Genomic DNA, 25,364 nt, shown 5'->3' on the forward strand with positions numbered 1-25,364 from the left:
CCTATGGACAGCTCCCTCCTAGAGCCTGAAACCCTGAGGCTCAAGGTTTAGCTCTGGGAAAGCTGGGGGTAAGGAGTGGGGATCTGCCAGGCACAAAGCTAGGCTGGGATCCAGGGCATTAGGGACTCAGCCTGAGGTGGGGGTGGGAGCTGGACAGGCTGGGGCCTGCTGGGAACTGGCTGTCCCTGACCTTGTTGGCCCCAGGCCCTGCCCAAAATAGCTCTGCGCATGAGCATGTGCTTGTGTGCTAAGGCAGAGGCGTAGATGGAGTGCATGTGCATTCTGCACGTGGCTTTGTATGTGTCTGGGTGCGAGTCTCAGTGTCTCCAGCAGCACAAGCACCATTGACATAGATGAGTGTGTTCCCTGGAGCAGTGTGTAAGTCTGTGTCCCTATGGATGGGCACATGATCTGTACATGTGTGCGCATGAACAGGCCACCAATAGAGTTGTGCAACATGGAAGCCCTGCCAAAAGAGTCCCATAGTAGATGGGTCCATGTGGCACAGGTGTGGGTACACACCACCACATTCCCTGACTGGGGGATTGTGTGTGTGTGGAGTGGGTGTGGGAGTGGTACAGATAGGTGTGTACACATCTGTGGTGGGACTGGGAAGGGGCCCTTGGTTGTGTTTCAGGGGACTGAGGGCAGGTGCAGAGGCCCTACCTTGCCCCAAGCCACAGACAAGTTGAAAAAGAGGCTGAGCAAGTCTTGCCCCACTTGGCAGATAGTAAAACTGGGCTCACAATCCTGTGAGGTCTCCCAGTGAGTGGGGGAAGACTGGTCCCCCGCCCAGGGCTCAGTCAGCCACCCAGTTCCCCTAGATGTGGCTGAACAGGAAGTCTGGGCTCTGGGGAGGAAGCAGAGGGAGCCCTTCCCTTCCTGCTGGAGCCAGGCAGCACGGCCTCCCCTGAGTACATGTGCAGATGCTGAAACTGAGCCCCAGAGAGGAGAGGGGCTGGCCCAGGGACACTTTACACAAATCCAGATGTGTCCTGCTCAGGGGCCTGCCCTGCCTGCCCCTGTTTGTCACAAGTGCACTCTTCCTGAGGCCATGGCCACTCTCCAGCCCTTGCCCTCCCTCCCAAGCCCCAGGGACCCCTTGCCTGTCCATACCCATGTTCCGGGGACCCACAGATCCACTAAAACCCTGCTCATTCTTGAAGGAGCCCCTCAAACCCACCATGCCCCTCCTCCCAGAGTCTCACATAGCCCCGTGAAGGAGGTGCAGGGAAGACCATTCCACCAGCAGGAGCACTAAGGCACAGAGAGGCCACCCATTACCCATGCTCACATGGCAAGAGGAAGGCAGCGCAAGGCCCACACCTCTTTCCAGAATGTTCTGCTATCTCTGACAGGCCATTAGAGCTGTGAATGGGGCTGGGGGGGGGGCGTCATTGTCCCGAGCCTGAGGGTGGAGGGTGTGGGGAGGCTCTCCCAGAGGGCCAGAGGGAGACTTCAGGAGTCAGGGCTGACACCAAGTCCTGCCTCCTTTGATGCAGGCCGCTCACTCCCTGCGCCCAGCAATACCTCCGGCAGGCAGGGGCCAGAGGAGCAGGGCCTTTAGGGCATGGGAGGGGTGAGGACCTGGGAGGAGAGCAATGTGGGGCAAGAGGGTGAGGTCACTGGGGGCCTGTGCTCACGCAGGGGAGAGGTGCAGGGTTGGAAACCCTCAAGCCGGGGGCTAAGGGGCAGCGGGCAGACCTCAAGCTCCCACTTGGCAACAGACAACCCAGGTTGCAGGGGGTTGAGGTTGGCAAGTCCCAGGCCCCCATTACCTCAGCTGGGGCTCTCTCTCCCGCCTGGCAGGACAGGGGCTACCTCCCTCTGCCTCAGACCTGAGTGGAGGCAGCTGGGCCGGCCTTCCTGCTCTTCCACAGCCTCTGCACCAGGGGCCTCTTCCCTCAGTGTTCCCAGCTGGGAAAGGGGCAGAGCGCTCAGCGAGGCCGGTCAGTGGATGGGTGCCGGCCCAGGCTGCAGGCTGCATACAGCTGGCTTCTTTGTTACAGTTTGAACTATGGTCCCTCCCTCTCCCCAGAGGTCAGTCTGGGACTAAACTTCGGCCACCCTTGCCAAGGTCACAGGCCTTGGCGCGGAAGAGTACGGGCCGGCTTCACGCTCTACGGTCCATGTGGAGACCCCGGAATGGGGGCACGGGGACTTTCTCAAGGTCACGCCTACCGGAGCGGCGGACAGTGGACGCCCAGCCCAGGGGGCTGCAGGGCCGCCTCAGTTTACCCCTCTGTTTGACGAACCCACACAGCGCGCCGCTTGGGGCGGCCTCTGTGACTCAGAGCGGACCGTGCAGGTCACCGGGCTGCACCCCGGGCGCGCAGAGCGTCAGTAGCGGCGGGCACCCTCCAGGACGAGGGAGCCGAGGCTGTCCCTCCGGCCCCGGAGCCTGCCGGGGAGGCGAGGCGGGCTGTGGGCGTGGGAGCGTGGGCGGGCGGAGCGGCCGAGCCCCACCTTCCCCGCCCCAGTCCCGCGCTGGGCCCCGGGGACGCCGGAAGGAGAACTCGGGAGAGACCTCGGGCAACGGGGCGGGCGGACGCCGCGCGCCGGCCCTCCCCCAGCGGGCCCCTGGGCCCCCAGCCCTGAGCGACACCCGCGGCGGAGCCCCCGGACGGGGCGGTGGCCTGCGGAGCCGCGCGGGCACTCCGGCGCTGGGAACCCGCACCGCACAGGTAAGGGCGCGACAGAGGTCGCACGTCTGTGGGCGGGGCCCTGCGCGCCAAGCTCCCCTGGTCCAGGTGGGGGCTCTTGCCGCCGCACTCCTTCGGGCCACCGCGTCGCGGTCCCTCCACCACTCTTCGGTCCCCGGTGGCTCTCACACCCGGGCCCGACTGAGTTTGTCAGAAGACTCCCAGGGTCTCTGCGGGGTTCTCTGCGTCGTCGTCCCTGCCCCGTGGTCACCCCGCACGGGTTTAGGGGCAGCGCAGGGACAGCACCCCGGGCACGAGCGCGCAGTGCTCAGGGGCCTGGCCCGAGCCGCGGGGCGTCACCCAGGAGGAGAGACTGCCAGAAGGAGGTGACGCCCGCTGGTTGGGGCGGAAGCTGGGAAGCTGGCGCACGGGAACAGCACAGGCAAATACCTGGTGGCCGCACCAGGATCGAGTGTTTGGGAAACTCCAGTGACTGAACGTGCCTAGGCAGGGAGAGGAAGGGAAGCTGGGACGTGTGCGACTGGAGCGGGGTTGCGGGCCCGTAGGGCAAGGAGCTTGGAGTCATGGAGGGGCAGAGGAAGGGTGCTGGGGGAGGAGGAGACTGAGCCATCAGGTGCGACACTCCAGCTCCCTGTCCCTTGGGCAGTCCCTCTCCCCACTGTCCACCACTGGACATGTCAGTTGATTAAGGGGCCTCCAGGGCAGTCCAGGGAAAAGCCTCCACAGCAAGCAGAACTTCCTTGCCTGTCCAGACCAGGAAATACCAGAGTGAGTGCCATGATAGGGTGCGGCTGAGGGGCCTGAGGGGCCAGGCCTGGGAGAGGGCAGGGAGGCTCCAGTGACCCTGCCTGGGAGGGACTTAGTGTGGACAGAGGCTAGGAATGCAGAGGAGAGAGTGGGTCTGGCCACTGGTTAGATCACCACAGGGACAGTAGCTGACTCACCTGGGCACGCTGGGACTGGCCAGTTCTGTCCTCACCCTGCCCTACCCCATGGTGAGTATCAGGGCTGCCTGGGGACAGCTATGGGGCTGGGCCCTGCCAGGAACTTGCTCTGTGCCTCAGGTGAGTAGCCCAGTCTCTCTGAGCCACTAGCTCAGGTGAGCCTGGTGGGGCTGGGAGCCAGAGGCCTGGGTCTGAGTCTTGCACATGCTCTACAGATAATGTCTCTGGGCCCTCCCATCCTTCCCGGTCCTCAGTTTCCCCAGTAAGGAGCCTTTGAACTGGAGGGAGGGAGAGGGTGAGGAAGCCATGCCCCTGACCCAAGGGGAGTGGGATGGGGGTGGGATTGGGGTTGGGGAGGGGAGTATTCTTGTAAGGCTCAGCACATCTTCCTCCTTCCCTGCTAACGTGCACACTCATGCACTTTCATGCCTGGCCTCACTCTTGCACTTACACTTGTCACTTCCAGCATTCAGCCCAAAACTCCCTAGCCTGGGAGCAGGGCTCCTAGGGGCCACCAGACCAGACTACCCACCCCAGCTGCAGCCTTCCCCCCACCCACAGCCTCACCAGCCATGCTTAACTTCTGCCCTTTCCTCTGGGCAAAGTGACTCAGTTTTCCAGGCTTAGAGATCCCTTTGGGGCACAGGTGTGGAAAGGCCCCTAGAGTTAGTGTTTGCGACCAACCAACCCCCAGCAGTCCCAGGCTGCTTTTGTGGATAGGGGAGTCTGAGGTCCCCGCACTCAGAGAAGCTCCCCTCGGTCAGTTTGTCCTTTTGAGGAACAACTAAAATAGTTTGAAAAGCTCTGATCTGGTGGTACCCCTATTTCATAGCAGGGTGACTGAGGCCCAGAGAGGAGCAGGGCTGTGGGTAAGCTGGGGCATGGCCAGGGCTGAACAGCGGGGTAGGGGGTCAGAAGCCTTTCCTGGGGGAGCAGCTGAGGCATGGGCCATGGGTCCTGGGACACACTGGGCAGGGAGGGAGAGGGGGAAGAAGCCTGAGGGTTTGGCACTGGCTGGGGTAGGGATGCCTCGTCCCCAGGTGAGTGTGGAGGATGCTGGTGTTTAAGGCCTCCCAGCAGTGAGTTATTGACTGCAGTATCTTTTTAATTTGCCCTGATGTGGTTCCTAGTCTGCACCATCCTGGTCTCATCCTCCTCCTCGCCCACCCAACCAACCCTGGGTGTCCTCGCCTCTCAGCTCAGACTCCAGCTGACTTCCAGCTGAGAGTGGAAATGTCACCCCAAAGAGTCTTTCCATTCTATCAGTTTCTGGAGACATGGGTGAGGGTTAGGTAGGCCCAGACCACACTTTCCACACCCCTAATCCCTTTGCTATTCTCTCGTGGTCTGCCTGAGCTGACCTGGAGCCCCTGTGTTCCGGGGGGCTGGGGCTGCTGCAGGGGCCAGCAGAGAGAGAAGATGGCTGCAGCTGGGGGTCCAGTGGCTTCTCTTTCCCGCCTCTCCCTCCAGCAACCTCACCCTCGAGAAGCAGCAGCGGCAGGAAAGGTGGGGCAGGAATGCCTGGGCCCCGGGCCCTTGGCCAGAATTCTGAGGCGCTCGCCCAACTCTGCTCCAGAGCCAATTCCCTGGGAGTTGCAGGCTCTGCCAGGGGCCTGGGATGCTCCATGGCATCTTTGGCGTGGGTTTGGGAGGGCTGAGACCCCTTCCTGTTTGCCCTTTTGGGTCTGCCTATGTCACTTGCCCATCATCGGCTGTCCTGATTATGTCGCTTGCCTCACCCAGGTTGGCTAACTCCAAAGCCTCAGAGTGTCAGACCAGGGAGAGGCACCTTGCAACTCTGCACCCTCAGATGAACTCCTTTGCTAAGTGACAGCCCCAGAGTCCTGTGGGAGGGCTTTGTCTGAGTAGAGGCTACGGCCTGCCGGGGGTGGGGGGTGGTGGGGCTGGGCTTGAGCCCAGGCCACTCCAGGCAGGATACTGCATTCGCAGGTGATCCCTGCCTGATTGGAAGGTCCCTCACTCCAGGACAGGAAATCCCAGGGCTCAAGCCCATCTGTCCACCCCAGCGGCCCCTGCCTCTTGAGTGGGTCTCATCCAGCAGGCTCAGGCTGGTTGGGGGGGTTCCAGGCTCCCATCCACACTGACTCCTGTCTCACTGCCCGGCACCATCTCCTCTGCACCTGCTACCAAGTTCTTCTCCCCAGATCTGACTTTGGACCCCACCATTACCTCGCTCTGAAATCCTCCATGACTCTCCATGGTCGACTCAGGCAAAGTCTAGCTCCTCTGTTGGCCAGTTAGGGTGTGCTTGGTGGGCCACCCGCAGAGGCTGGGCTCACACCCATGAGCCTTCGATCTCACGGATCCCCCTCCTGCATGCCATGTCCCCCTTCCTCTTCATCCTTGCCTGTCCTTCATGGCTCTGGCAGGAAGCCTCCAGACTCCCTCCATCGCCCCAGACCTCTTCTTGCCTACTCAGCCTTGTTGGGTAAAGGGAGCTCTGAGCCGTGGTCTCGAAGACAAGGCTGGGCTCCTCTGACAGCATGTCCTTGTTACCAGAGACTGCAGAGTCCCTGAGCAGAGACTCAGTAGAAAGGGGGCTAAGGTCAGAGTGCCACTAGAGATGGGCACTTGGGATCCATGGTGGGTGTTTGAGCAGGGGAATGAGCAGGCCAGAACTGGGCTTGAAGAGCATCTACCCTTTTGGGTAAAAAGGGTTGCTTCCCTTGGAAGTTCTGAGCCCTCTCTCCCACTCTTTCAGGCCCCCCTCAACTGGGCCCAGGCAGAGCAGGAGTCAGTGGCCAGTCCAGAAACTCCCCTTTGAGCTGTGCCCACTGCTCAGTTCTGATGTGCGCGGGCACCGGCCTGAGAGGATGGGCACTGACCCTGCTCCTGCCAGTGCTATCTGACCATGACCTATGTCCCCCTAGGAAGCCCTGAGTGGGGCACCCTGGCCATGTGCAGCCCTGAGGAGGCAGCCCTGCTGCGGCTAGAGGAGGTCTTCTCAGCCACCCTCGCCCGCGTCAACAGCCTTGTTCTGCAGCCCCTGCTGTCTGCAGGTAAGTGCGTCTAGGCTCCCCAGTGGGGAGGGCGGGGGGACATAGGAATGATCCCAGGGACAGGAGTCCTACCTTGCTGGACTGTGTGAGCCACAGCTTTATTCACCCTTAAATGGGAGGGTGACGCTTGGTATCAGCATCTCCTGGTGGAACTGGGGCCCTGGCCTCTAGTTGCTGGCTGCTCCTTTCTTAAAGGGACCCTGAGGGGCCAGGCCATGAACCTGCACTGTCGCCCAGACCTGGCTACGCACAGAGATGAAATTCCCCTCTCCCAGGGCATGGGCCTGGAGACAGCCCCCTGCCTGAATTCTCCTCTCACTCCCCGCTGGCCGCCTGAGGGTGCTGGGAAAAGCCCCACTAGAAGGCAGGGACCTAGGTTTTACTTCCAGCTTGAGTCTCACCTGTGGAGTGCCCTTGGGCAGGTCTCTTCCTCTGGGGGACTCTGTGCATGTGAGAAATGGCAGAGGACTGGTCGTGTGACCCTGTGGACTCCACATCCTGGATCTGAGGAGTGGAGGGTGAGGAAGCCAGAGACACAGGGGGATTAGTGTGTGTGCTTAGTTGCCTGTTTGTGAGGAGGTGGGCGTGGGCCTGTGTACTCCTCAGGGGTGCTGGCCACTGCTCCAGCCTGCCCCTCCCCTGCTGAGCTCTAGGACACACCAACCGTGTCCCCAGGGATGCGGCCCCGCTGCAGCCACAGGGCTATGGGGTTCTGCTGGCCTTCGTGTGAACACACCGGACTGCTGTGCTCCCTGGGGGACGGGGTGGCCATGTCCCCCACTCAGTGTGGCTGTGCTCCCGCCCCAGCCCAAGAGCCTTCGGAGCCCCAGAGTAGAGAGTGCCTGCGGCTCCTACAGCAGCTGCACGGGAGCTCCCAGCAGCTCTGGGAGGTGACGGAGGAAAGCCTGCACTCGCTGCGGGAGAGGCTGCGTCACCCCGGCTCCACTGGCCTGGAATCCCTGCTGCTGCTGCGAGGTGCTGACCACGTCCTGCAGGTCTACATAGAGTAAGACCACCGAGGCGGGGCTGGGGCCTGGCCTTGGATTCAGAGTGTCGCCTGCCATGAAGGCTCATCCGGGTCAGGGCTTAGGCAAAGGTTTGGGTTCAGCCCGGGGTTGGTGCTCACCTGGAGTGCGACTCACCTGGGTTTAGCCTCACCTGGGCTTGGGTGTTAGCCTGGCAGCAAGCTCAGACACTCCAGACCTGAGCGTTGGGGCCTCCCAGGGGAGAACGACTGCAAGTTAGAACTGTCTTGTCTGGTCAGGCCTTGAGGTCACCAGTACTCAGAGTCAGGCCACCGTCTGGGCTCTCTGGGCTGTAACTGCTCAGTGGGTGAGATCTGGGGGCCCTGGAGGCCAGGGCCTTGGGGCTGGAGCTGGGGCTGGGCTTGCAGGTGTCCCCTGTGCTGCCTGCAGGTACATTGAGTCCTACACGAGCTGCATAGTGCTGCAGGCCTTTCAGAAGGCAGCAAAGAGGAGGAGGTGAGCATGGGGCTGCCTCAGTGGGCCCCTGGCTGGGTGAGGGTGTCCGGGCGAGGGCAGAGGCAGGGAAGCCCCATCCCTAGAGCAGCGGGTGTCACAGCCTATGATCCATCCTGGAGGACTCCCAGCTCTAAGAAGTCTACACTGATCCACACTGGAAGAGAGGGAGGAAGGCCTGGTGAGGCCAGGAGCAGATCCAGACAGCCACTGCCGGGCCTGGGGCAGGGCAGGAGGGCCATTCCCACTCAGGCTGGTTGGTTGTCACCCGCGGTCCCTTCAAACTCTGAGATAGTGCTACTAAACCTCCGGCAAGGGCAGCTCCCATCCTGAGTCATTGGTCTGACAGGGTAGAAGTTCTGGGGCTGGGGCTGGCCCTGGGGCCGGGGCAGGGAGGCCATGGCGGTGGGTGTGGGTGGAGGAGGGGAGGGTGAAGGGGGTGTGTGGCCCTCCCTATGCGCAGTGAGTTCTGGCGGGGCCAGCTGAAGGCGCTGCGGCAGCTCCTGTCCGGCGTGGGCTCAAAGGGCTCGGTGGGCACAGCGCTGATCCAGGCCCTCCGCCAGCCGCTCACCCACCATGTGCAGCAGTACGTGCTCCTCCTGCTGAGCCTCGCGGACACTGTCCCGGAGGTGGGTGCAGGGACAGCAGCCTGTGGGGAAGTGGGGGAGGGGAGACATAGGCCCAGGCTTAGGGGGCCCAGCCAGTACTCAGGAACCCTAGTTCAAGAAGGACCTGGCCGTGCCTGTGGGGCCTGAGGGGGTCACAGCCCTGCCCTGGGGTACTGAGGGGACATGGTCCTGCCCTGGGGAAACTTAGTGGGTCAGGCCCTGCCCTGGGGTGTCTGAGGCACATGGGCCTGCCCCAGTGGAGCCAGCAGAGACCAGAGAGCAGACGTAGAACTGTCTACTGGGTGTGAGGACACAGGGCCCCAGGGCCCAGCTTGGGGAGTCATGGAATGGTCCAGACTCCTCTGGAATCCCCTTCATACCCCCACTCCCGCAAGAGAAGAGGAGCTGGCCTAGATTCAGGCCTCCTGACCAGCTGGGGCCAGGGCAGAGCCAGGGCAACCATCCCAGGGTGGAGGAAAGTCCTGCCCACCGTCACTGGCTGCCCTGTCCCCCTGCAGCACCACCCTGCCCGGGAGCTGGTGGTGAACGCGGCCACCCTCTTTGGGAACCTACAGTCCTTTTTGAGGCAGGCGTTGGACCAGGCAGTGGCCACACAGGCCCTGTGGCCCACCCTGAGCCGCCGGCAAAGGGTGAGTGTGGGGCAGTCAGAAAGGGGTTCCACGTTGGGCATGGGGCTGCTGGGTGGCTTCAGCTGCTCTCTGTGTTCTCCATGCCTTGGTTTCCCCATCTGGAAGGGGGCTGGTGGCTGCAAGGGCCTGCTGTCTAGACACCCTCATCCGTCTGCTGAGCCCTCCTGGGCCAGGCCCTGACTGGCTCTGGGGAAGAAGCAGTCTTCTTCCCCAGCAGAACTGACTCTGCCCCTGGGGATGTCACCAGTCACACCCATGTGTCACTGCCCACCATGGCATGCACTGCCCTTGCAGGGAGGGAGTCCTCTGTGCCCCATGAGGATGTGACAGGCTTGGGCCAGTGTGGAGAATTAGAACAGGTAGAAGGGACAGGAATTGCTGAAGGGAGGCAGGGATTGCAGAATCCCAGATGAGGGTTGAGGGGGCATGGCTGGGGCCACGGCAGGGGGGTGGGGTGTGGGAGAGGACACTGAAGCCTCTAGAGAGAAGTGTCACCCCACTGGGAAAGGCCAGAAATGACCCCCATATCTTGGAGCCCCAGTGCCTGTCACTGACCTGGGGGTCACGCCGGGTCTATTGGAGGAGGCCTCCGGGAGGTGTCTGGGGTGGAGGGAGAGGAACAGAGTGGCTGGCAGGGGCTGGCAGCCTTGCGCCTCCCTCGTTGCCCCACCAGGATGTGCTCTGCACCCCTGCTCGCCGACTCTTGCAAGACAGCCAGGACGTCCCCGTGACGGTCACCCCGCTGCGGGCTGAGCGCGTGTTGCTCTTTGATGATGCCCTCGTCCTGCTGCAGGTTGGGGTGGGGCTGACCTGGGGTCTTGGGGCCACAGCAGCGTTCTGGGGTCTGGTTGAAAAAGGAGCAAGAAAGGGACAACCTGCTGGGACTGATGGCTTGGGCTTGGGGAGGTGGGCGGGGACGGAAAGGGGAGCGTTGGGGTGGGGCCGTCAGTGGGGCCGTCCCCAAAGGGCGTGGGTTGAGGGGAAAGGCAGCCAAGGTGCATCCAGCCGCTGTCCTTGGTCAGATGTCTTCACCTTGGTTCCCTCACCTGGAAAGTGGGGAGTGCCGTGAGAGAGTTTGTCCTACCGCAGGTTCCCGACAACTCTTAGTTCCTTTGTGCTCAGATAACAGAGGAACCCCCGAAGGGAAGTTGGAGTGGCCTGTGGTGACTAGGGAGGCTGGACGAGAAGGCCCCCAGGGGGAAGTGCCCATAGGAGCAGGACAGACATCAGGAGGAGGCAGACCTGGGGGCTGGGACTGTTACGCGGCCAGAGCCTCTTGACTGTGCTGAGTCCCCCCGAACTCCTGTTGCCCTTGTGAGGTGCACAGCACTGTCCTCTCTGCCCCTTAGAATGTTGGCCTGAAAGCCCCTTGCAGACAGGGAGGCTGAGGCCAGGGAGGGCTGCTACGTGTCTGGTCCAGACCCGTGTCTCCTGAAGCCCGGTTTGGGGTTGGTTCCAATTTAGTTTGAGTTCCCTCCACCCCCGACTTCACACTGTGTGCTCCAGGTACACTTACGAGATACTGTCCCTTAATGTGCTAGTGTCCTTTCCCACCTCTGGACCTTTGCACGTGCTGTTGTCTCCACTGAGCCCTCTCTTGTCCCTGGCCTGCGTCTGGGCCTCACGCCTCCTCCTCCTCTGGCCGTGGAGCAGCGCTTGGCCTGCCTAGGCCAACATCTTCCCAGAGGAAGGGACCTTCTGTCTGGCTCTCAGAGCAGGACGGCGTTCCAGGTAGAGGGAACAGCATGAGCAGAAGTCCAGAGTGAGGGAATTTGTGGTAAACTCAGGAAGGTGCAGTGTGGAGTGGCCAGAGAGGGTGAGAGCTAGGAACACGCGAGCCTGGAGTGGTCTGTGGGGTCTCGAATGTTAGGCTCAGCAGTGGTCCCAGCCCCCAGGGCGTGAGAGCCTTAGAGAGGTTTCCAGTGGGGGTGGACAGGGTCTGAGCTGCATTTCCCGAAGACCACTCTTGTGGCCACAGGGGATAAGAGGCTGGTCCTGGGGCCCTGGCCAGGCTCTGGGGTGGAAAGGACATGGGGAAGCTGCCCCTAGGATGGGGATCAGGCCAGAGTGGTGAGGGACTCTGTACCGGGAACACCAGACAGAGCAGTCTCAGGGCCACCAGGTTGGTGCTTGGGGTAAGCCTGGGTCAGAGGGCAGGTGAGCCTCTGGTCTGGGTTCTGGATGACACCTGTGTCCATCTTCTTCCAGGGCCACAATGTCCACACCTTTGATCTGAAGCTGGTGTGGGTGGATCCTGGGCAGGACGGGTGAGCGACCCCCTCTGCTGACGCCCTGGGCCTTCCCTCCATGCACCCCCATGGCACCTGCCCACACCCACACCCTCCCGCACAGAGCTAGGGCCTACTCACCACCTCCGTCTGTTTAGGTGTACATTTCACCTCCTTACACCTGAAGAAGAGTTCTCCTTTCGTGCCAAGGACCCCCAGGGCCATGTGAGTGTGGGTGAGCTGTGAATTGGGGGAGTGGGTTCAGGGGACAGGGAACAGCAGGGTAGAAGTGCGCAGCACTGCGGGGCTCCACAGGAGTGCTGGCGAGGGGCTAGCAGGCCTCTGGGGCCAGGGTCAGAGGAAGTCAGGGGTCAGCCTGGGGTCGGGCACCAGAATGCCAAAGAGAACAGGGTATTTTTCTCTCTGAAGCCAGAATTGGGGCCTGTGCTGAGGCCTGTCCTGTGGTCGTGTTCGACCCCTCTGGGCAGACCCTGAAACTGCAGACAGGGATCTCAGCCTGCTAAAGGAGGGGGTGGCACCTGGAGCTGCCCCAGAAGGCTTCCTAGAGGGGAGGCCTCCAGCAGCAGTGACTTGTCCTGTGTTTCCCTGTCCCCACCAGGCAGTCTGGCAGTGGAAGGTGACCCAGGCTGTATGCCAGGCCCTGCGTGGGAAGAAGGACTTCCCCCTGCTGGGGGCGGGCCTGGAGCCCTCTGAGCCCCCTGCCTGCCGCTGTACGGCTCACACCTTCCGTGCGGAGGGCCGGTTCTGCCAGGCCACCTACGAGGGCGAGTGGTGCCGGGGCAGGCCCCACGGCAAGTGAGTGACTGGAGCTCTGGGCCGTCAAGACGGGGCTCCCCCGGGGGGTCTGAGGGGCAGATGGCGCCTCGTGGACCTCATTCCTTCAGGGCATGCACCGAAGGCTGTTATTGTCCAGTGGTCAGTGGGTCGATTCTCTTTGTCCCTCAGGGTCTCTCTTAAGTCCTCTTGGACAGGGCCTGGCCCAGAGTAGGTCTGTGTCAAAAACGTCTTGGTGGTGACACCTAGAGAGCAAGGGGCAGCCACCAGGTGGCCTGCGGGGCCCGCAGTCGTGCCATTCCATTCTTAGGAGGGTGGAAGAAGAATCCTCCTGTGTTGTCTGGTGGTGGCGAATGGTTTGCACACATTCTTTCTCTCTCTGTCCTCACAAGAACCTTCTAGCGAGTGTTCTTTACCCATTTCAGAGGTGCAGGCACTGCGGCACCGTGTCTGGCATGACTTGCCCAGGGCCTCAGGGCAGGTGATAGGGTGGGCCTGGCCTCAGCCACAAGCAGAAAACCCTTCCCCCCTATGCTACAGCGGGGAAAACTGAAGCCCAGAGAGCAGGAGGGACTCGCAAGGTTACACTCTCAAGCACATCCATTAGTTTCTAATACCCTACCTACTTCCAGAAAGGGCTTACGGAGGCTTATGGAAAAAAATACAGAAAAAAAACAATGCCATATCAGAATATGGGAGGAGGATGGTAGAAACCCCACTGACTAGCATTTAACCTGAGTTTGAAGTTTAGCTCTGAGCTTCCTGTTGGTCAAGGGGAAAAGGGAACCTAGATGTTTCCTGGGCTTTCCTTATAGAATATGGTGAGTGTATCCCATGAGGCTATTGGTGCAATTGTGCCAGGAACAGAGAAGGGCTAAAAGGGCTTTCTTTGGGGGTCTTGGAGCTCAGGCAAGAAGGCTGGGTGGGGACAAAGAGTCCAGTCCAAGGGGGAAGGGAGGGCCTCTGAGAAAGTCTGCAGCTGAGGCTGTTGAGGGATGAGTGTGGTGGGCCTGAGGCCCTGGGCCTTGACTGTGTTCCAGGGGAACCCTGAAGTGGCCGGATGGGCAGAATCACGTGGGGGATTTCCGCCAGGGCCTGGAGCATGGGTAAGGCTGCCTGGGCTGAGGCTGGCATGGGTGGGGGGCAGGGGGGCACTTCCCTCCCCGCTGCTGTCACCAGTCTGGCCCCATCCTAAATTCCCAAACCTCAAGCAGGACTTAGAGACCATCTGGTCCAGCTCCCTTCCTTGTACAAGGGGACCTGAGGCCCTGAATAGCAGGTTGGTCCCAGCTCCAGGTCACGGAGGGAGTGGCACCGGGCCAGAAGGTGCTCCCGGTGCACAGGGGCAGGTGGAGAGACAGGTGTCCTGGGGGGGTCCCTTGGTAGAAGAGGGAGCTGAGTACCTTTGAGACTCTCCCTATGGTCTGGAAAGCTCGCTGGGGGAGGGACACTCCTGGGTGGCAGGGAGGGGATGTGACAGGTGTCTCAGGTGAGGGGTGCACAGGGAGGTGGCCCTGGTACTGATCCCCCACCTGCCCTACGGCGCTGTCAGCTTTGGCATCCGCCTGCTGCCCCAGGCCTCCGAGGACAGGTTCGACTGTTACAAGTGCCACTGGTGGGAGGGCAGAATGAGTGGCTATGGCATCTGTGAGTAAGTGACCCTCGTAAGGGACCCTCGGCTGGCGGGGGTGGGAGTGGGAGGCGGCGGGGGATGGCACGTCCTCTGGGCAGAACTCTGTGCGGCTGGGCCAGCTCTTCGTGACTCTCCCCAGATACGGCACCGAAGAGGTGTATAAGGGCTACTTCCAGGAGGGCCTGCGGCATGGCTTTGGGGTGTTTGAGAGCCCCCCGCAGGCCGCCCAACCCTTCAGGTACACGGGCCACTGGGAGAAGGGCCAGAGGAGCGGCTATGGCATCCAGGATGACAGTGACAGGTGAGTGCTCCTCAGCCACCACCCCCATTGTCAGGGGCCAGGAGGACCCTCACAGACCAGATTGACTCAGGGCACAGGCTCCTGTTTGTCCCCGCAGGGTCTCTCTTGAGTCCCTCCCTTCCTCTCTGCCTGCTGGGCTGTTGCTGAGGCTCGGAATGAGGGAGCCCTGACCATCCTGGCCGCAGGGCCACACCCCGTCCCCGGCCCCCTCCTCAAGGTGCCGGAGAGCAGTTTCTGACCCCTGATCTGCTGCCATCTAAGGACTGCAGCCCTGTCAGGCTCTCTGGGCCGTGGGACAGAGCCCCGGGTCTTTGGCCTGGCCATCACAGCCTTGCCGTGTCTCCCGTGCACCCCGCCAGCCTTTCTGGACCCCCGAATGTCCCCACATATCTGTCATATGCTCCTGCCCACATGGCTTTGTACACACAGGAGTGCACCCCCATTCCGTCTGTCCTTCCTGCCACGTCCACTGGGCAGCCTCCCAGGGTGGCCTCTCCAGGCAGCCTCCCTCCCTCCTCCACCCTCTGTCCTCTTGGGGGTCCTGACCTCACCTGCCCTGTGTCTGAGTTGAGTGGATTCAGGTGATGTCCCTGCTCCTTATCCCCACACCAACCGCATGGCAGTGGAGCACCCAGAAGGTGCATGGGAACGATTCTGATCCCCCTCTGGCCACCCTCTCTTGCCACAGGGGCGAGCGCTATATTGGCATGTGGCAGGCAGACCAGCGCCATGGCCCGGGGGTCGTGGTCACCCAGGCGGGCGTCTGCTACCAGGGCACCTTCCATGCGGACAAGATGGTGGTGAGTGGGGAAACCTGTGTGTGTCCCAAGCTACCCGTCTCCCCGCACCCCGTCTGCTCTGGGGGCCCTGAGGCTGTGAGGCTCTTCAGGGGTAGATGAAGAAGGGGGCTGTGTTCCTGGGTGCTGGAGGGAGCTGGAACCTGGGCAGGACCCCAGCTCTGTCACCCACCCTGGCCTTGGCCAGATCCACGCCCACCCAGCCTCAGTTTCCCCATCAGCAACTCAGGTTAATAGTTCTTATTGCGGACTCAGTGAAATAGCAAGAATGCCACTCGTGGTAATGCTGCCAGTAGCCTCAGTGACCGACATTCGCGGGCCCCTACCTCGATACCTGGCTCTGCTAAGCCTCCTGCTAGGATCTCATAGGATCCTCCCAGGGCCCTGCTGGTTGATGTCATTATCATTCCTAGCGTATGGATGACAAATGAGAGGCTCAGAGGGGCCAGAGAAGCTGCCCAGTGTCACGCCTATGGAGTGGCAGAGCAGAGGCCCCCTCAGAGCCCTCCCCTTCCACCGCACCACGCCCACCAGCGCTTGGGGCTCTGGCCTCATGGCTGTGACCCGTTATTATGATTTGTTTGTTTACACTCTGCTTTGTTCTGGAAGAGACTGAAGGAGGCCTACGAGGGAAGAGGAAGAAGAGGCAAGAATAGGCACACAAAATAGATTCAGAAATAAGTTGAACACAAATTGTATCCCATTTGGCTCTGAGCTTCCTGGCAGCCAACGTGGCAAGGGAACCTGGTCTGCTCCACCGTCCCCAAGGCCAGGGACAAGCAGGAAGCAGGGACGGTTCAGGAAAAGCCCAGCACCTCCTGAGCTTGTGGGGCTTCCTGAAGAGGCTGCTGGAGCTGCGGGGCCAGGTCTGGGGTGTTGTTTAGGGACACCCAGGGATGAGGTCCATGGGGCGAGTGCGGGACAGGCCAAGGACTAGGGTCCCACTTAGACACAGCCTGGGGGTGTGACAGGGCTCAGGGCCCTTCTCCCCGTGGATCAGTATCCACCTTCCCTCTTTTGCCGTCCCCTCCGCACCCCCAGTTTCCTGATCCTCTCTTACCCGCGGTTCCTACCCTCCCCGGCTTCCTTCCCAAGGGCCCGGGCATCCTTCTCTCTGAGGACGACTCCCTGTACGAGGGCACCTTCACCAAGGACCTGACCCTCAGGGGGAAGGTAAGGGCCACTGCGACCCTACTCTACACCCTGCCAAAGGCTTGGCTGGGGTCCGTAATCTGCCCCCAGGACCGAGGGCAGGCGGTGCAGGCAGAGGGTGGCAGGTAGGGGAGGGCCTCTCCCACCTCCATCACCTCCAAGGCTGGGCACAGCGACTGCTCTCTGCCATGGACCTGTGATGGATTCTGGAGCAAGCTGAGAGGGGACTTGCCTTGCATCCGGAGGGTACTGGTGGTCTCCTGGCTGAACCCCCCTAGTTCAGAATGCCCTCCCTCCTCCACCACCAGTGCCTTGGGCAGCTGTCCCTGGAGTCACCGTTTTTCAGTGTCCTGCTGGGGCCTTTGGAAGGGTGAGGGCTGTTTTGCTTTCATAGTGACTGGATGGAGAGCAGAGGTGCTACGAATGGGGCAGCCCCATGCAGCAAGGAGTTGCCCTCCCCAGGCCTCTGCCTGTCTCTGGCCTTACCCCCAGCCCAGCCCCACAGCGGTGGCTCTCCCCACTCTTCCCTGCGTGTCCCTTCCCCCTCTTTCCCCTCTCCTGCCTCAGAGGTGAGCCCCTGAGAGGTGGGCATAGCTGTTGGTAGGGGTGGGGTTGTGCCCACCTCTTATGAGCCCTTGGGGTGGGGAAGATTGAATGGATGGTGGGAAGCCCACCCATCCTCTCTGGCCCACATAGACAGGCACGAGGCCTGTCGTGATTGGATGGAAGGGCAGCTGGACAGACAGACATCTCTGCCTCTCTCTCCTGGCTCCAGGGCAAGGTCACCTTCCCCAATGGCTTCACCCTGGAGGGCTCGTTTGGCAGTGGGGCAGGGAGAGGACTGCACACACACGGTGTGCTGGACACGTCTGCCCTCCCACCGGACCTGAGCAGCATCTGCAAGAGGTAAGAACCTGGTCCATCTGCCTGGACGTTTTGGAGCTTGTCTGGGGGTGTATCTACGTTTCCACCCCAAGGACTCAGGGCTCGTCAGAGGGGCCTCTCTATACCTCCTCTTAGCACCTCAGAGAGTTCAGAGAAGAGCCCAAGGCACATAACCCTCCAGCCAGAGACTCTTGGACTCAAGGGCTACATGGAGGTAACTCCCTATACCACTAAACTGGAGAAAAATGTTATTTGTAGGCTTTGCTTAGACCCTACTATTTTTGTTTTTCTAGAAAGGGTACAAGACAGTTTACAAACCAAACATACAAGAAAAAAAAAAAAAGAAAATAAAAGCATGAATTGATCTTAAAAGAAAGGGATATGCAGATAGGCCCTACAAAGATTATGACTGAGCATTAGCTTGGCCCTGAGTTTCCTGGCAGCCAAGGTGAAGAAGAAAACTTGCTAAGTGGAATTGCTTTTGCTATCAAAGGGTATTTGAGAGGGGGATAGACTTCTTTTCCCATGAGGACAGAATTCTTCCTTGGAAAACTGTAGTTCAGGTGGTGACTCTTGCCATATCTGTTGAGAAGGACTTGCTGTTGCACAGATGGAATCTCTGTGGGTGGCAGTTCTAGTGGGAAGTGGTCCCAGGCAGCAGCTTCTCCCTGACAGCAGGATTTGGGAGTGGACAGCAATCCCTAGGGGCAGGCCCTAGCCCAGGTGGGGTGCAGGTGTAGGCTAACCTACGAGTGTGGCTTGGGAGGGCAGGGTTCATTGGACAGTGTCCAGACATACACTGATGTACACACAGTGTCCAGACAGTGTCCTGACATACAGCCAGGCCCAGCCTGTTGGCCAGAGTGGGGTCAACCACAGGAAGGAACTGGCTATGGGGGCAGGCAGAGTGGGGTATCATGGCAGGAGAATCTCAGACTCTGGGCACCAGTCTCTCTTGGGCCAAGACCCACTCTCTGGACTTGGCCTCCAGCTCTCCAGATCTGCCCACCTTCTGTCTCCATCTTTTCAGGACTTCGTGTGCCTCTGTCTCTCTTCTCCATGGCAGGGTAAATTCTCTCTGTCCCTTTTTCTCCTGGAGCCATGGAGGTCAGCCCCATCTGCATGCTCTGATCCATCCACCCTTCCTGGGGCCTGAACCTGGGCCAGGCTGGTACCCCACCCCTCCAAGGGCCTGGACAGGGTCCTGCCCACCGCAGCTCCATCTCTCCTTGCCCCCATCGCCCCCTCCCCCACTGCAGGCAGCTGGGGCTGGGCGCCTTCCCCGTGGAGAACCGCTGGCAAGGAGTCTATGGCCCCTTCCGGGACTTTGTGTCTGCTGGCTGCCCTGGGGACCTGCAGGAGGCCCTGCTGGGCTTCCACGTGCAGAGCTCGAGGGAGCTGCGCAAGTCCCAGGATTACCTGTGCTGCGAGAGGTGAGGCCCGGGTGTGTGTGGGTGTGTGTGCACCCACAGTTCAGAGTGGGGAGACGGGCCTGGGTCTAGCGTGGGTGAGGGACTGTGTGTGTGGTGCCCCAGGACCCAGCCCGAGGACAGTGTGGGCAGAATCAAGGACAGCCTGGAGGAGTTGCTGCAGCACCGGGAGCCCAAGGCCCTGCAGCAGTACCTTAGGAAGGTGAGGGCCCTGGGGTGGGCGGCCGAGGGGGGTGACGGTGGGGAAGGCTTCCCATTTCTCATAGCAGGGGCTGAGTGGAGGGGACAGGCCTCTGGGCCCTTGTCCTCAGTGTTCCCATCTGTGAAGTGGGAGCAGTCTTGGGGGACTTTTCTGGGCATGCTGTGCTCCAGACCCTGGGGTTGAGTACGTCTTCTCTGTCTACGCACCTGCCCAGGCGCTGAGCAACTCACTGCACCCCCTGGGGAAGCTGCTGCAGAGGCTGATGCTGACCTTCCAGGCTACGTACGCAGGAGTTGGGGCCAACAAGCACCTGCAGGGGCTGGCCCAGGAGGAGGTGAAGCAGCATGCCCAGGAACTCTGGGCCACCTACAGGTGAGCTCGGTGGCACATGGGAACAGTCACTGCCCTGTGACCTCAGGTGGGGAGGTGCTGCCCTTTCCAAGCATCAGCTCTGCCTGGCATCCTGGTAGGATTGGTGCCTCTGCCTCACGTCTGACTCAACGAAGAACCAGAGGGTTGGTCAGTGAGCAGCTGGGGAGCAAAGGGGTTGGGGGGGGGAGGTGATAGCAAGGGCCCAGCTGCAGCCCTCAGCCACGGTCCAAGCCCCAACCAGGCCCCAGCAGCACTCTAACCCCACTGTAGACTGAGCCTGAGCCTGGACTCAGACCCCATCTCCCCATCAAACATGACCAATGGAAGCCTAAGATGCTGTCGTTCCTTATGTCGCTGGGGTTCCAGGATTCTCCTGCTTACCTCCTGTAGCTCCGGCCTTCTAGCTGCTGTGGTTTGGGAGGCTGGCCTCCGCAGGCCCCGGGCCACGGCCCTGAGAGTCAGAGGCTACCTACTGTCGTCTGTGGTGACTGAGAGGTGGAGCTCTGGTTCTGTGGGAGGAGGCAGCCACACCATTCCTCTCTCACTGGTTTGCAGGGGTCTGCTGCGTGTTGCCTTACAGCATAAGGGCCAGGCCCTGGATGAGGAGGAGGAGGAGGAGGAAGACGCAGAGACAAGGTGACCTGTCCATGCCTCTACGGGTTCTGCTCCTGCGTCCTCCCTCAGGGGAAAGGGGTACTTTGGGGAAAGTGTTGGGCATTCACACTATTGAACAAGCATTGTTCATTGATCATTTGCGGATCAGAATGACCCATGACCTCTGTCCTGTGAGCAACCAGGAAGAGGGCACTGCTACAATGCATTAAGCACATCTTTGTTCTAAACGTGTGATCCCAGCCTCATCTTTCAGTGTGCAGAGGGCAAGCAGCTCCCGAGGCACCCTCCTTCCCCCGCACACAGATAGGGAAATCGAGGCCTGCTGGGGGATGAGCCTGAAGTCATGCCGGAGTTAGGTGGGTCATTAAATCTGTCTTCCCCAGTCTCTGGAGCAAACCTTACAATTTGCCTTCAGATTCCAGGCCTGGAGAAGTTCCTGAGCAGAGAGGCCTTTCGGTCACTGCATTGCAGGAGGCATGGGAAATGGGGTTAGACGTTAGGGAGAACTTCCCCTGGAGTCCTAGGAAGCACAGCAAACCAGGAGGCAGAACTGGACTAGCCCGGAATGGCTGCCGAGAGCTTTGCTGCAAGTTGCTTGTCCATCAGGGGCCCTGGGATTTCCTTTCAATCGGATGGGATCGCAGTCCTACCCCATCTGCTACGTTAGGTCTCCAAGTCAAATGCAGGAATGAGGCAGCCACGGCTATCAGTTGGATGAGATGAGAACAGGCTTGGAAAGGGTGCTCTAGGGAGGGGGAGGCTGGAGGCTGGGACACTGGTTGTTGTGGGACCAGGAGCTCTATGGGCTCTTTGAGGGGTGGCCCCAGCAGTGACCCTGCCCCCGTCCCTGTCTCCCTCAGAGACCTCCGTGTATGTGGATTGGTGCTGCCCCTCGTGCTGCCCAGCTTCTACTCAGAGCTCTTCACGCTCTACCTGCTGCTTCACGAGCGGGAGGACAGCCTCTACAGCCAGGGCATCACCAGTCTGAGCCTCTTCCCTGACACCAAGCTGCTGGAGTTCCTGGAGGTGCAGAAGTAAGCCTTCCCCCCATGGCATGTCAGCCAGGGCTCTAGCGTGGCAGACAATACACACTCCGTACAAGACTGTCTTCAGCACACAAGGGAGGTAGAGTTCGTTGATTCACATACCCATGAAGGTCTAAGGTTATGCATTCAGGTGTGGCTGGATCTAGGTGCTCAACTGAATGACAAATGGGAAGTGCCTTCCCTTTCTCTCTGCTGGTCTTTCTCTGGCTCCCCCTTGTGGTGACAAACATGGCATCAGCCCCTCGAGGCTTATACCCTGCCAGCTCAGTTCCCACAGGGAGCTGGCGCTTCCTCCAGCAGAGCGCCCAGAGCCCCGCACCGGCCTGGCTTGGGTCTTGAGTCCACCCCGAATGCTGGCTGTTCTTGACAGCCAATATCCCCCACTAAGGCAAGGTCCCTGCCCTGAGCACTTGAACTGAGAGTGGGGAGGGGAGGTCCCTGGGGGAAACTGAGGACTGCTCTGGGAGGTCAGGCAGGTGTTTACCATACCCCAGGGCCTCCCTTCTAGCCCCAGTCCCACAAACACCCTTTCTCCTCAGCACCCCTCTGATCCATTGATGCTGTGAGTGACCCCGTCCCCAAGGGAGGGCATGGACACTCTCTCCCCTCCCATGCCGAGGTCTCCTTTGTCACACGGGGACAGTGCTTCCTCCCATCCCTGGTTCCCCTGTCACCTCAGCGAATGTTTCCTGCAGCTGACCAGTCACTAGCCCAGAGGCTCGGCTGCCAGGGGCTTCCCAAGTGTCCCTCCCTCCCCTCCGCGCCCCTTCCTCCACACGCTCTTTTTGAGTCCCACGAGGGCTTCACCCTTCCTGCTCACCGCCCTGCGTGGGCCCACCAAGGCCTCGGGAACAGAGTCCGGACCTCTCAGCTCTCACCATCTGCTCGGCCACCACGATCTCGCCCGCGCAGGCCTCTGGCCAGCAGGGCCGCCCTCACCCTCCTCTCCCACCCAAGTGCCTAGGAGCCCTCCGCTCTCCCCTTGCCTCAGGCTCATTTCCTCCCCTTTCCTGTGCTCAGCCCTGCTGGGGGACGCAGTGGCACCGGGAATTTGCCCTCTGACCTCAGACCCTACCCCTTTGTCCTGGCAAAGCCTCCTGGCTCACTTTTTCAATTACAGGCACCTGTGGCCCCTCAAGGACCTCACGCTGACGACCAATCAGGTAAGAGGGAGGCCGGAACCCTGAGTGATCATCTGATCAATCAATCGCTGGGTGGGGGCTTCAGAGGAGCGGGGGAGGGACAGAGGAGGGGGCGGCGTCATGTGTTGTTCTGCCCTCCCTGTGTGGGTGAGGGTGCGGCTGCCGGCCCACAGTGACCAGGCTCCACACAGGCTCTGCCCGTCACTGGCTGTGTGACCATGGGCAAGACACTTGCGCTCTGTGCCTCAGTTTCCCCAGCTGTAAAAGGGAGCCAGCACTGGGACTACCTCACAGGATCGTTGCGAGGGTGAAGTGGACACACGGGGTTGTTCTCAAAATGTGCTTGCTAGACCAGCAGCATCGGGGTCACCGGGAACCTGTTAGAAGAGCAGATTCTTGGACCCGCCTGCTGAGTCAGAAACTCGAGGGCTGGACCAGGAGCCCGGGTTTCAACAGGGAGCCGCTGGCGTGGGTACTCAGAACCGCGTGGCTCCCAGTGGCCATTGCCTTCTTTCTCCTTTTCCATCCTCCCAACTTCCCGGAGACTACTTACCCCATTTTACGGTTGTATGAACTCAGGCCCAGAGTGGAGCTGCGGCTTGCCCTGGGTTGCTCAGCCCTCCCGGCAGGGCTGTGCTGAAGCCAGCGGTGGGGAAGGGTGGGTGGCCAGAGGCTCAGGGCCTGCTGAGGCCCTGGGAAGGAGCGGGTGTCAGAGCCTCATCCAGCCCCCCCCACCACGCAGAGGTACTCCCTGGTCAGGGACAAGTGCTTCCTGTCAGCCACCGAGTGCCTGCAGAAGATCATGTGAGTCCACGCCTTGGGGAGGGCTGGGGGCTCCCAGCTGGGACTGAGCCCAAGGGCCTTGACCTGGAGCCAGCTACTCGCTGCAGGACCACGGTGGACCCCCGGGAGAAGCTGGAGGTGCTGGAGAGGACATACGGGGAAATTGAGGCCACTGTGTCGCGGGTGCTGGGCAGGGAGCACAAGCTGCCCATGGATGACCTGCTGCCTCTGCTCATCTACGTGGTGTCGCGTGCCCGGTGAGCCCGGCCAGGCCAGGAGCTGGGGATGGGCTGCAGCAGGGTCCATGCCCACCCTGCCGTGCCCCCAACCAAGACACTCTCTGAGTCTCTGAACATCAGGGTTTATGGATGCAGCTTTTCTCAGTACAGAGGGGGAAGCTGAGGCCCAGAAAGGGGAGGGTCCTAGCCGGGGTCCTGTAGGTGCCAGAGGCAGAGCCAGGGCCACACCCCTGGGGTCTAGCCGTCTGGGTCAGGGCTCCCCCCCCCCAGCTGCATGGCGCCTGTCTGTGACTCCCTGCTCCTCTCCCTGGCTGTCTTGGTGAGGGGTGGTTCTCCAGGATCCAGCACCTGGGAGCCGAGATCCACCTGATCCGTGACATGATGGACCCCATCCACACAGGAGGCCTGTATGACTTCCTGCTCACAGCCCTGGAGGTGAGGGACGGAGGCTGCAGGCCAGGGGGTAGACCCCTTCCTTCCCCGGACACCACTGTGGGGATGAGCTGAAATTCACTGCTCACATGTCTCCATGGGAAGGGTTTTCACAGCGCCCCTGGTCCTGCCCTTGTTAAAAGGGCTTGAGTAGGGGTCCTACGGTGCATCCCAGCCCTGGGGACCCTGGGGACCCTGGGGTCATGACTGCAGCAGGCTGCATCCCCGAGCACAGTGGGAGAGGGAGGCCCCATCTCCCTTGCAGACTGTGGCTGAGGGCTGAGCTGGAGACACGACCGGGGAGGTGGGTGCGCCCGCCTGCTGGGCCTCAGATCCCGTGCATGTGTCTGGGAGCAGGTAGGCCAGCTGGCCCCAGCCTCGCCTCTCTCCCGCCAGGCCTGTTACGAGCACATCCAGAAGGAAGACATGAGGCTGCACCGCTTTCCCGGCCACTGGGACTCCAGGGAGCTCTGGTAGCTTGGCCTCTCCTGGACAGAGTGCTGGGCTCAGAGGGGCCGCTGTACACCTCACTTGGGACCAAGCACCGCCTAGCCGGTCCCTCATCGCCCAAGGCAAAGGGCAGGATGGGCCCTTGGAGGAGAGGGGCATTTTGTTTCACACTGGGAGGATCTGCTGCTGCTGTGACTGGGGAGAGGGTGAGGGGTGACGGGCTGGTGGTTTTCCCTTGGCCACTAGGCCAGTCTCCGATGACCCCCTCAACCTGTGGCAGATCACAGTCTAGGGGTGAGGAGCCCCAGGCTTCTCTTGGCCTGAGCCTTGCTCCCAAGTTGTTGAGCCTCTCTGGGCCTCAGTGTTGCCATCTGTAAAATGGTGCAGTGGGTGGTCTGTAGATGACCTTCCATCCACGCTGCTGAAGTCCAGAGTCCTTTGGAAGTCTGACTGTAGTCTGTTGGGCTGCAACTGAAATTCCCATGTCACTGTTGGTCTCTTACCTGTTTCTTCACTCCTGGTCAGAGGGCTCTGAGCCGCTAGTGACCAGTCTGTTCAATGGGCCCTTTTCCCATGAGAGTGGCCTCCTGGGGACCTGCCTCCTTCCCAGCTCTGCCCCTGGCTGAGGCAGGAGAGCCCCTGCTCCACCCCAGCCTGCTGGGTGACCTCTGGCAGGCCCTAACCCTCGCCGGGTGTGCAGTCGACAGGGTGGGCTTGGGGGTCCACCAGCTGCAGTCCACTTACCCACAGTGTAGGTGGCAGGGCGGAGCAAGCTGGGGGCGGCAGAGTAAACCCTCACTGCCAGCAGGCCCCAATTGGCCATGAGGACACACTGGTGACCTCTGTGGGCCTGCCTGTGGGAGGACAGCCAGGTACCCCAGGCCTTCCTGAACCCGGACCAATAAGCACCTCGGGCTTAGGACCCTGCAGGGCACCTTTGGGAGGGGAGGATTTTATTTAAATAGTGGTTCTAGCGTGGGCCCAAGAGATGCAGGGGCTGGGGCTTAGGCCAGCTCCAACCCTGCTGGGCCTCGGGTTCTCTTCTCCACATCGAGGGGCTTGGGCCGAGTGACCTGCAGGATGCCCCCTGCCCTAACAGGAGACGCGTAGCCACGGGCAGTGGGGCTGTGTCCCAAAGGGATCGGGGTGAAGCCTGGGAGAGGGTGGATCAGTGCAGGGAGCGCCCCTGGAGAACAGGCTGGGCCCGCTGCTGGGCTCGCTCCGCTCCCGCTGCCAGGCCCTGGGCTGTAGCAGGTCCCTCTGCTGTTCCCGGCCACTGCTCCTGGCTGGGCTGCACGGGTGCCTCTTGCACACCAAGTACCACCGCCAACCTGTGAGCAAAGGGCCGAGGGAGGCTCCAAGAAAGGCGCCTCCCGTCCCTGAGGAAGCAGGAGAGCCTTTCTCTGGCTGAGCCTGAATGAATGGCCTCAGCTCTGGTTCTGCCAGGAGCCTGTGGTGTCCCTAGGAAGGTCCCTGGAAGGGGCAGGAACTGAGGAAGA

General features: G+C 61.1%; 1 protein-coding gene across 7 annotated transcripts; it reads left to right on the forward strand.

Annotated features, from left to right (window-relative positions):
• Window positions 1-2,491: 2,491 nt before the first annotated feature.
• Window positions 2,492-24,353, forward strand: ALS2CL (ALS2 C-terminal like). 7 transcript variants are annotated; one of them, XM_045529960.1, is made up of 26 exons: window positions 2,499-2,684; window positions 6,499-6,627; window positions 7,435-7,633; window positions 8,043-8,108; window positions 8,569-8,734; window positions 9,232-9,363; window positions 10,037-10,156; window positions 11,572-11,630; window positions 11,750-11,816; window positions 12,211-12,407; window positions 13,427-13,492; window positions 13,939-14,037; window positions 14,159-14,320; window positions 15,009-15,120; window positions 16,213-16,290; window positions 17,045-17,175; window positions 18,414-18,587; window positions 18,690-18,786; window positions 19,001-19,158; window positions 19,714-19,794; window positions 20,634-20,807; window positions 21,940-21,982; window positions 22,704-22,765; window positions 22,852-23,001; window positions 23,322-23,418; window positions 23,812-24,353. In XM_045529960.1, the coding sequence occupies exons 2-26, from the start codon at window positions 6,525-6,527 to the stop codon at window positions 23,890-23,892; spliced, it is 2,874 nt and encodes a 957-aa protein (XP_045385916.1). In that variant the 5' UTR covers window positions 2,499-2,684; window positions 6,499-6,524; the 3' UTR covers window positions 23,893-24,353. The 7 variants fall into 7 exon arrangements, with proteins under 7 accessions (XP_045385923.1, XP_045385916.1, XP_045385921.1 ...); XM_045529961.1 differs by lacking the exon at window positions 2,499-2,684 and adding an exon at window positions 3,341-3,431; XM_045529965.1 differs by lacking the exon at window positions 12,211-12,407 and having other exon boundaries at window positions 13,939-14,033.
• The last annotated feature ends 1,011 nt before the right edge of the window (window positions 24,354-25,364 follow it).

The sequence above is a fragment of the Lemur catta genome, chromosome 18, assembly GCF_020740605.2.
Source record: "Lemur catta isolate mLemCat1 chromosome 18, mLemCat1.pri, whole genome shotgun sequence".
Classification (NCBI taxonomy): domain Eukaryota; kingdom Metazoa; phylum Chordata; class Mammalia; order Primates; family Lemuridae; genus Lemur; species Lemur catta.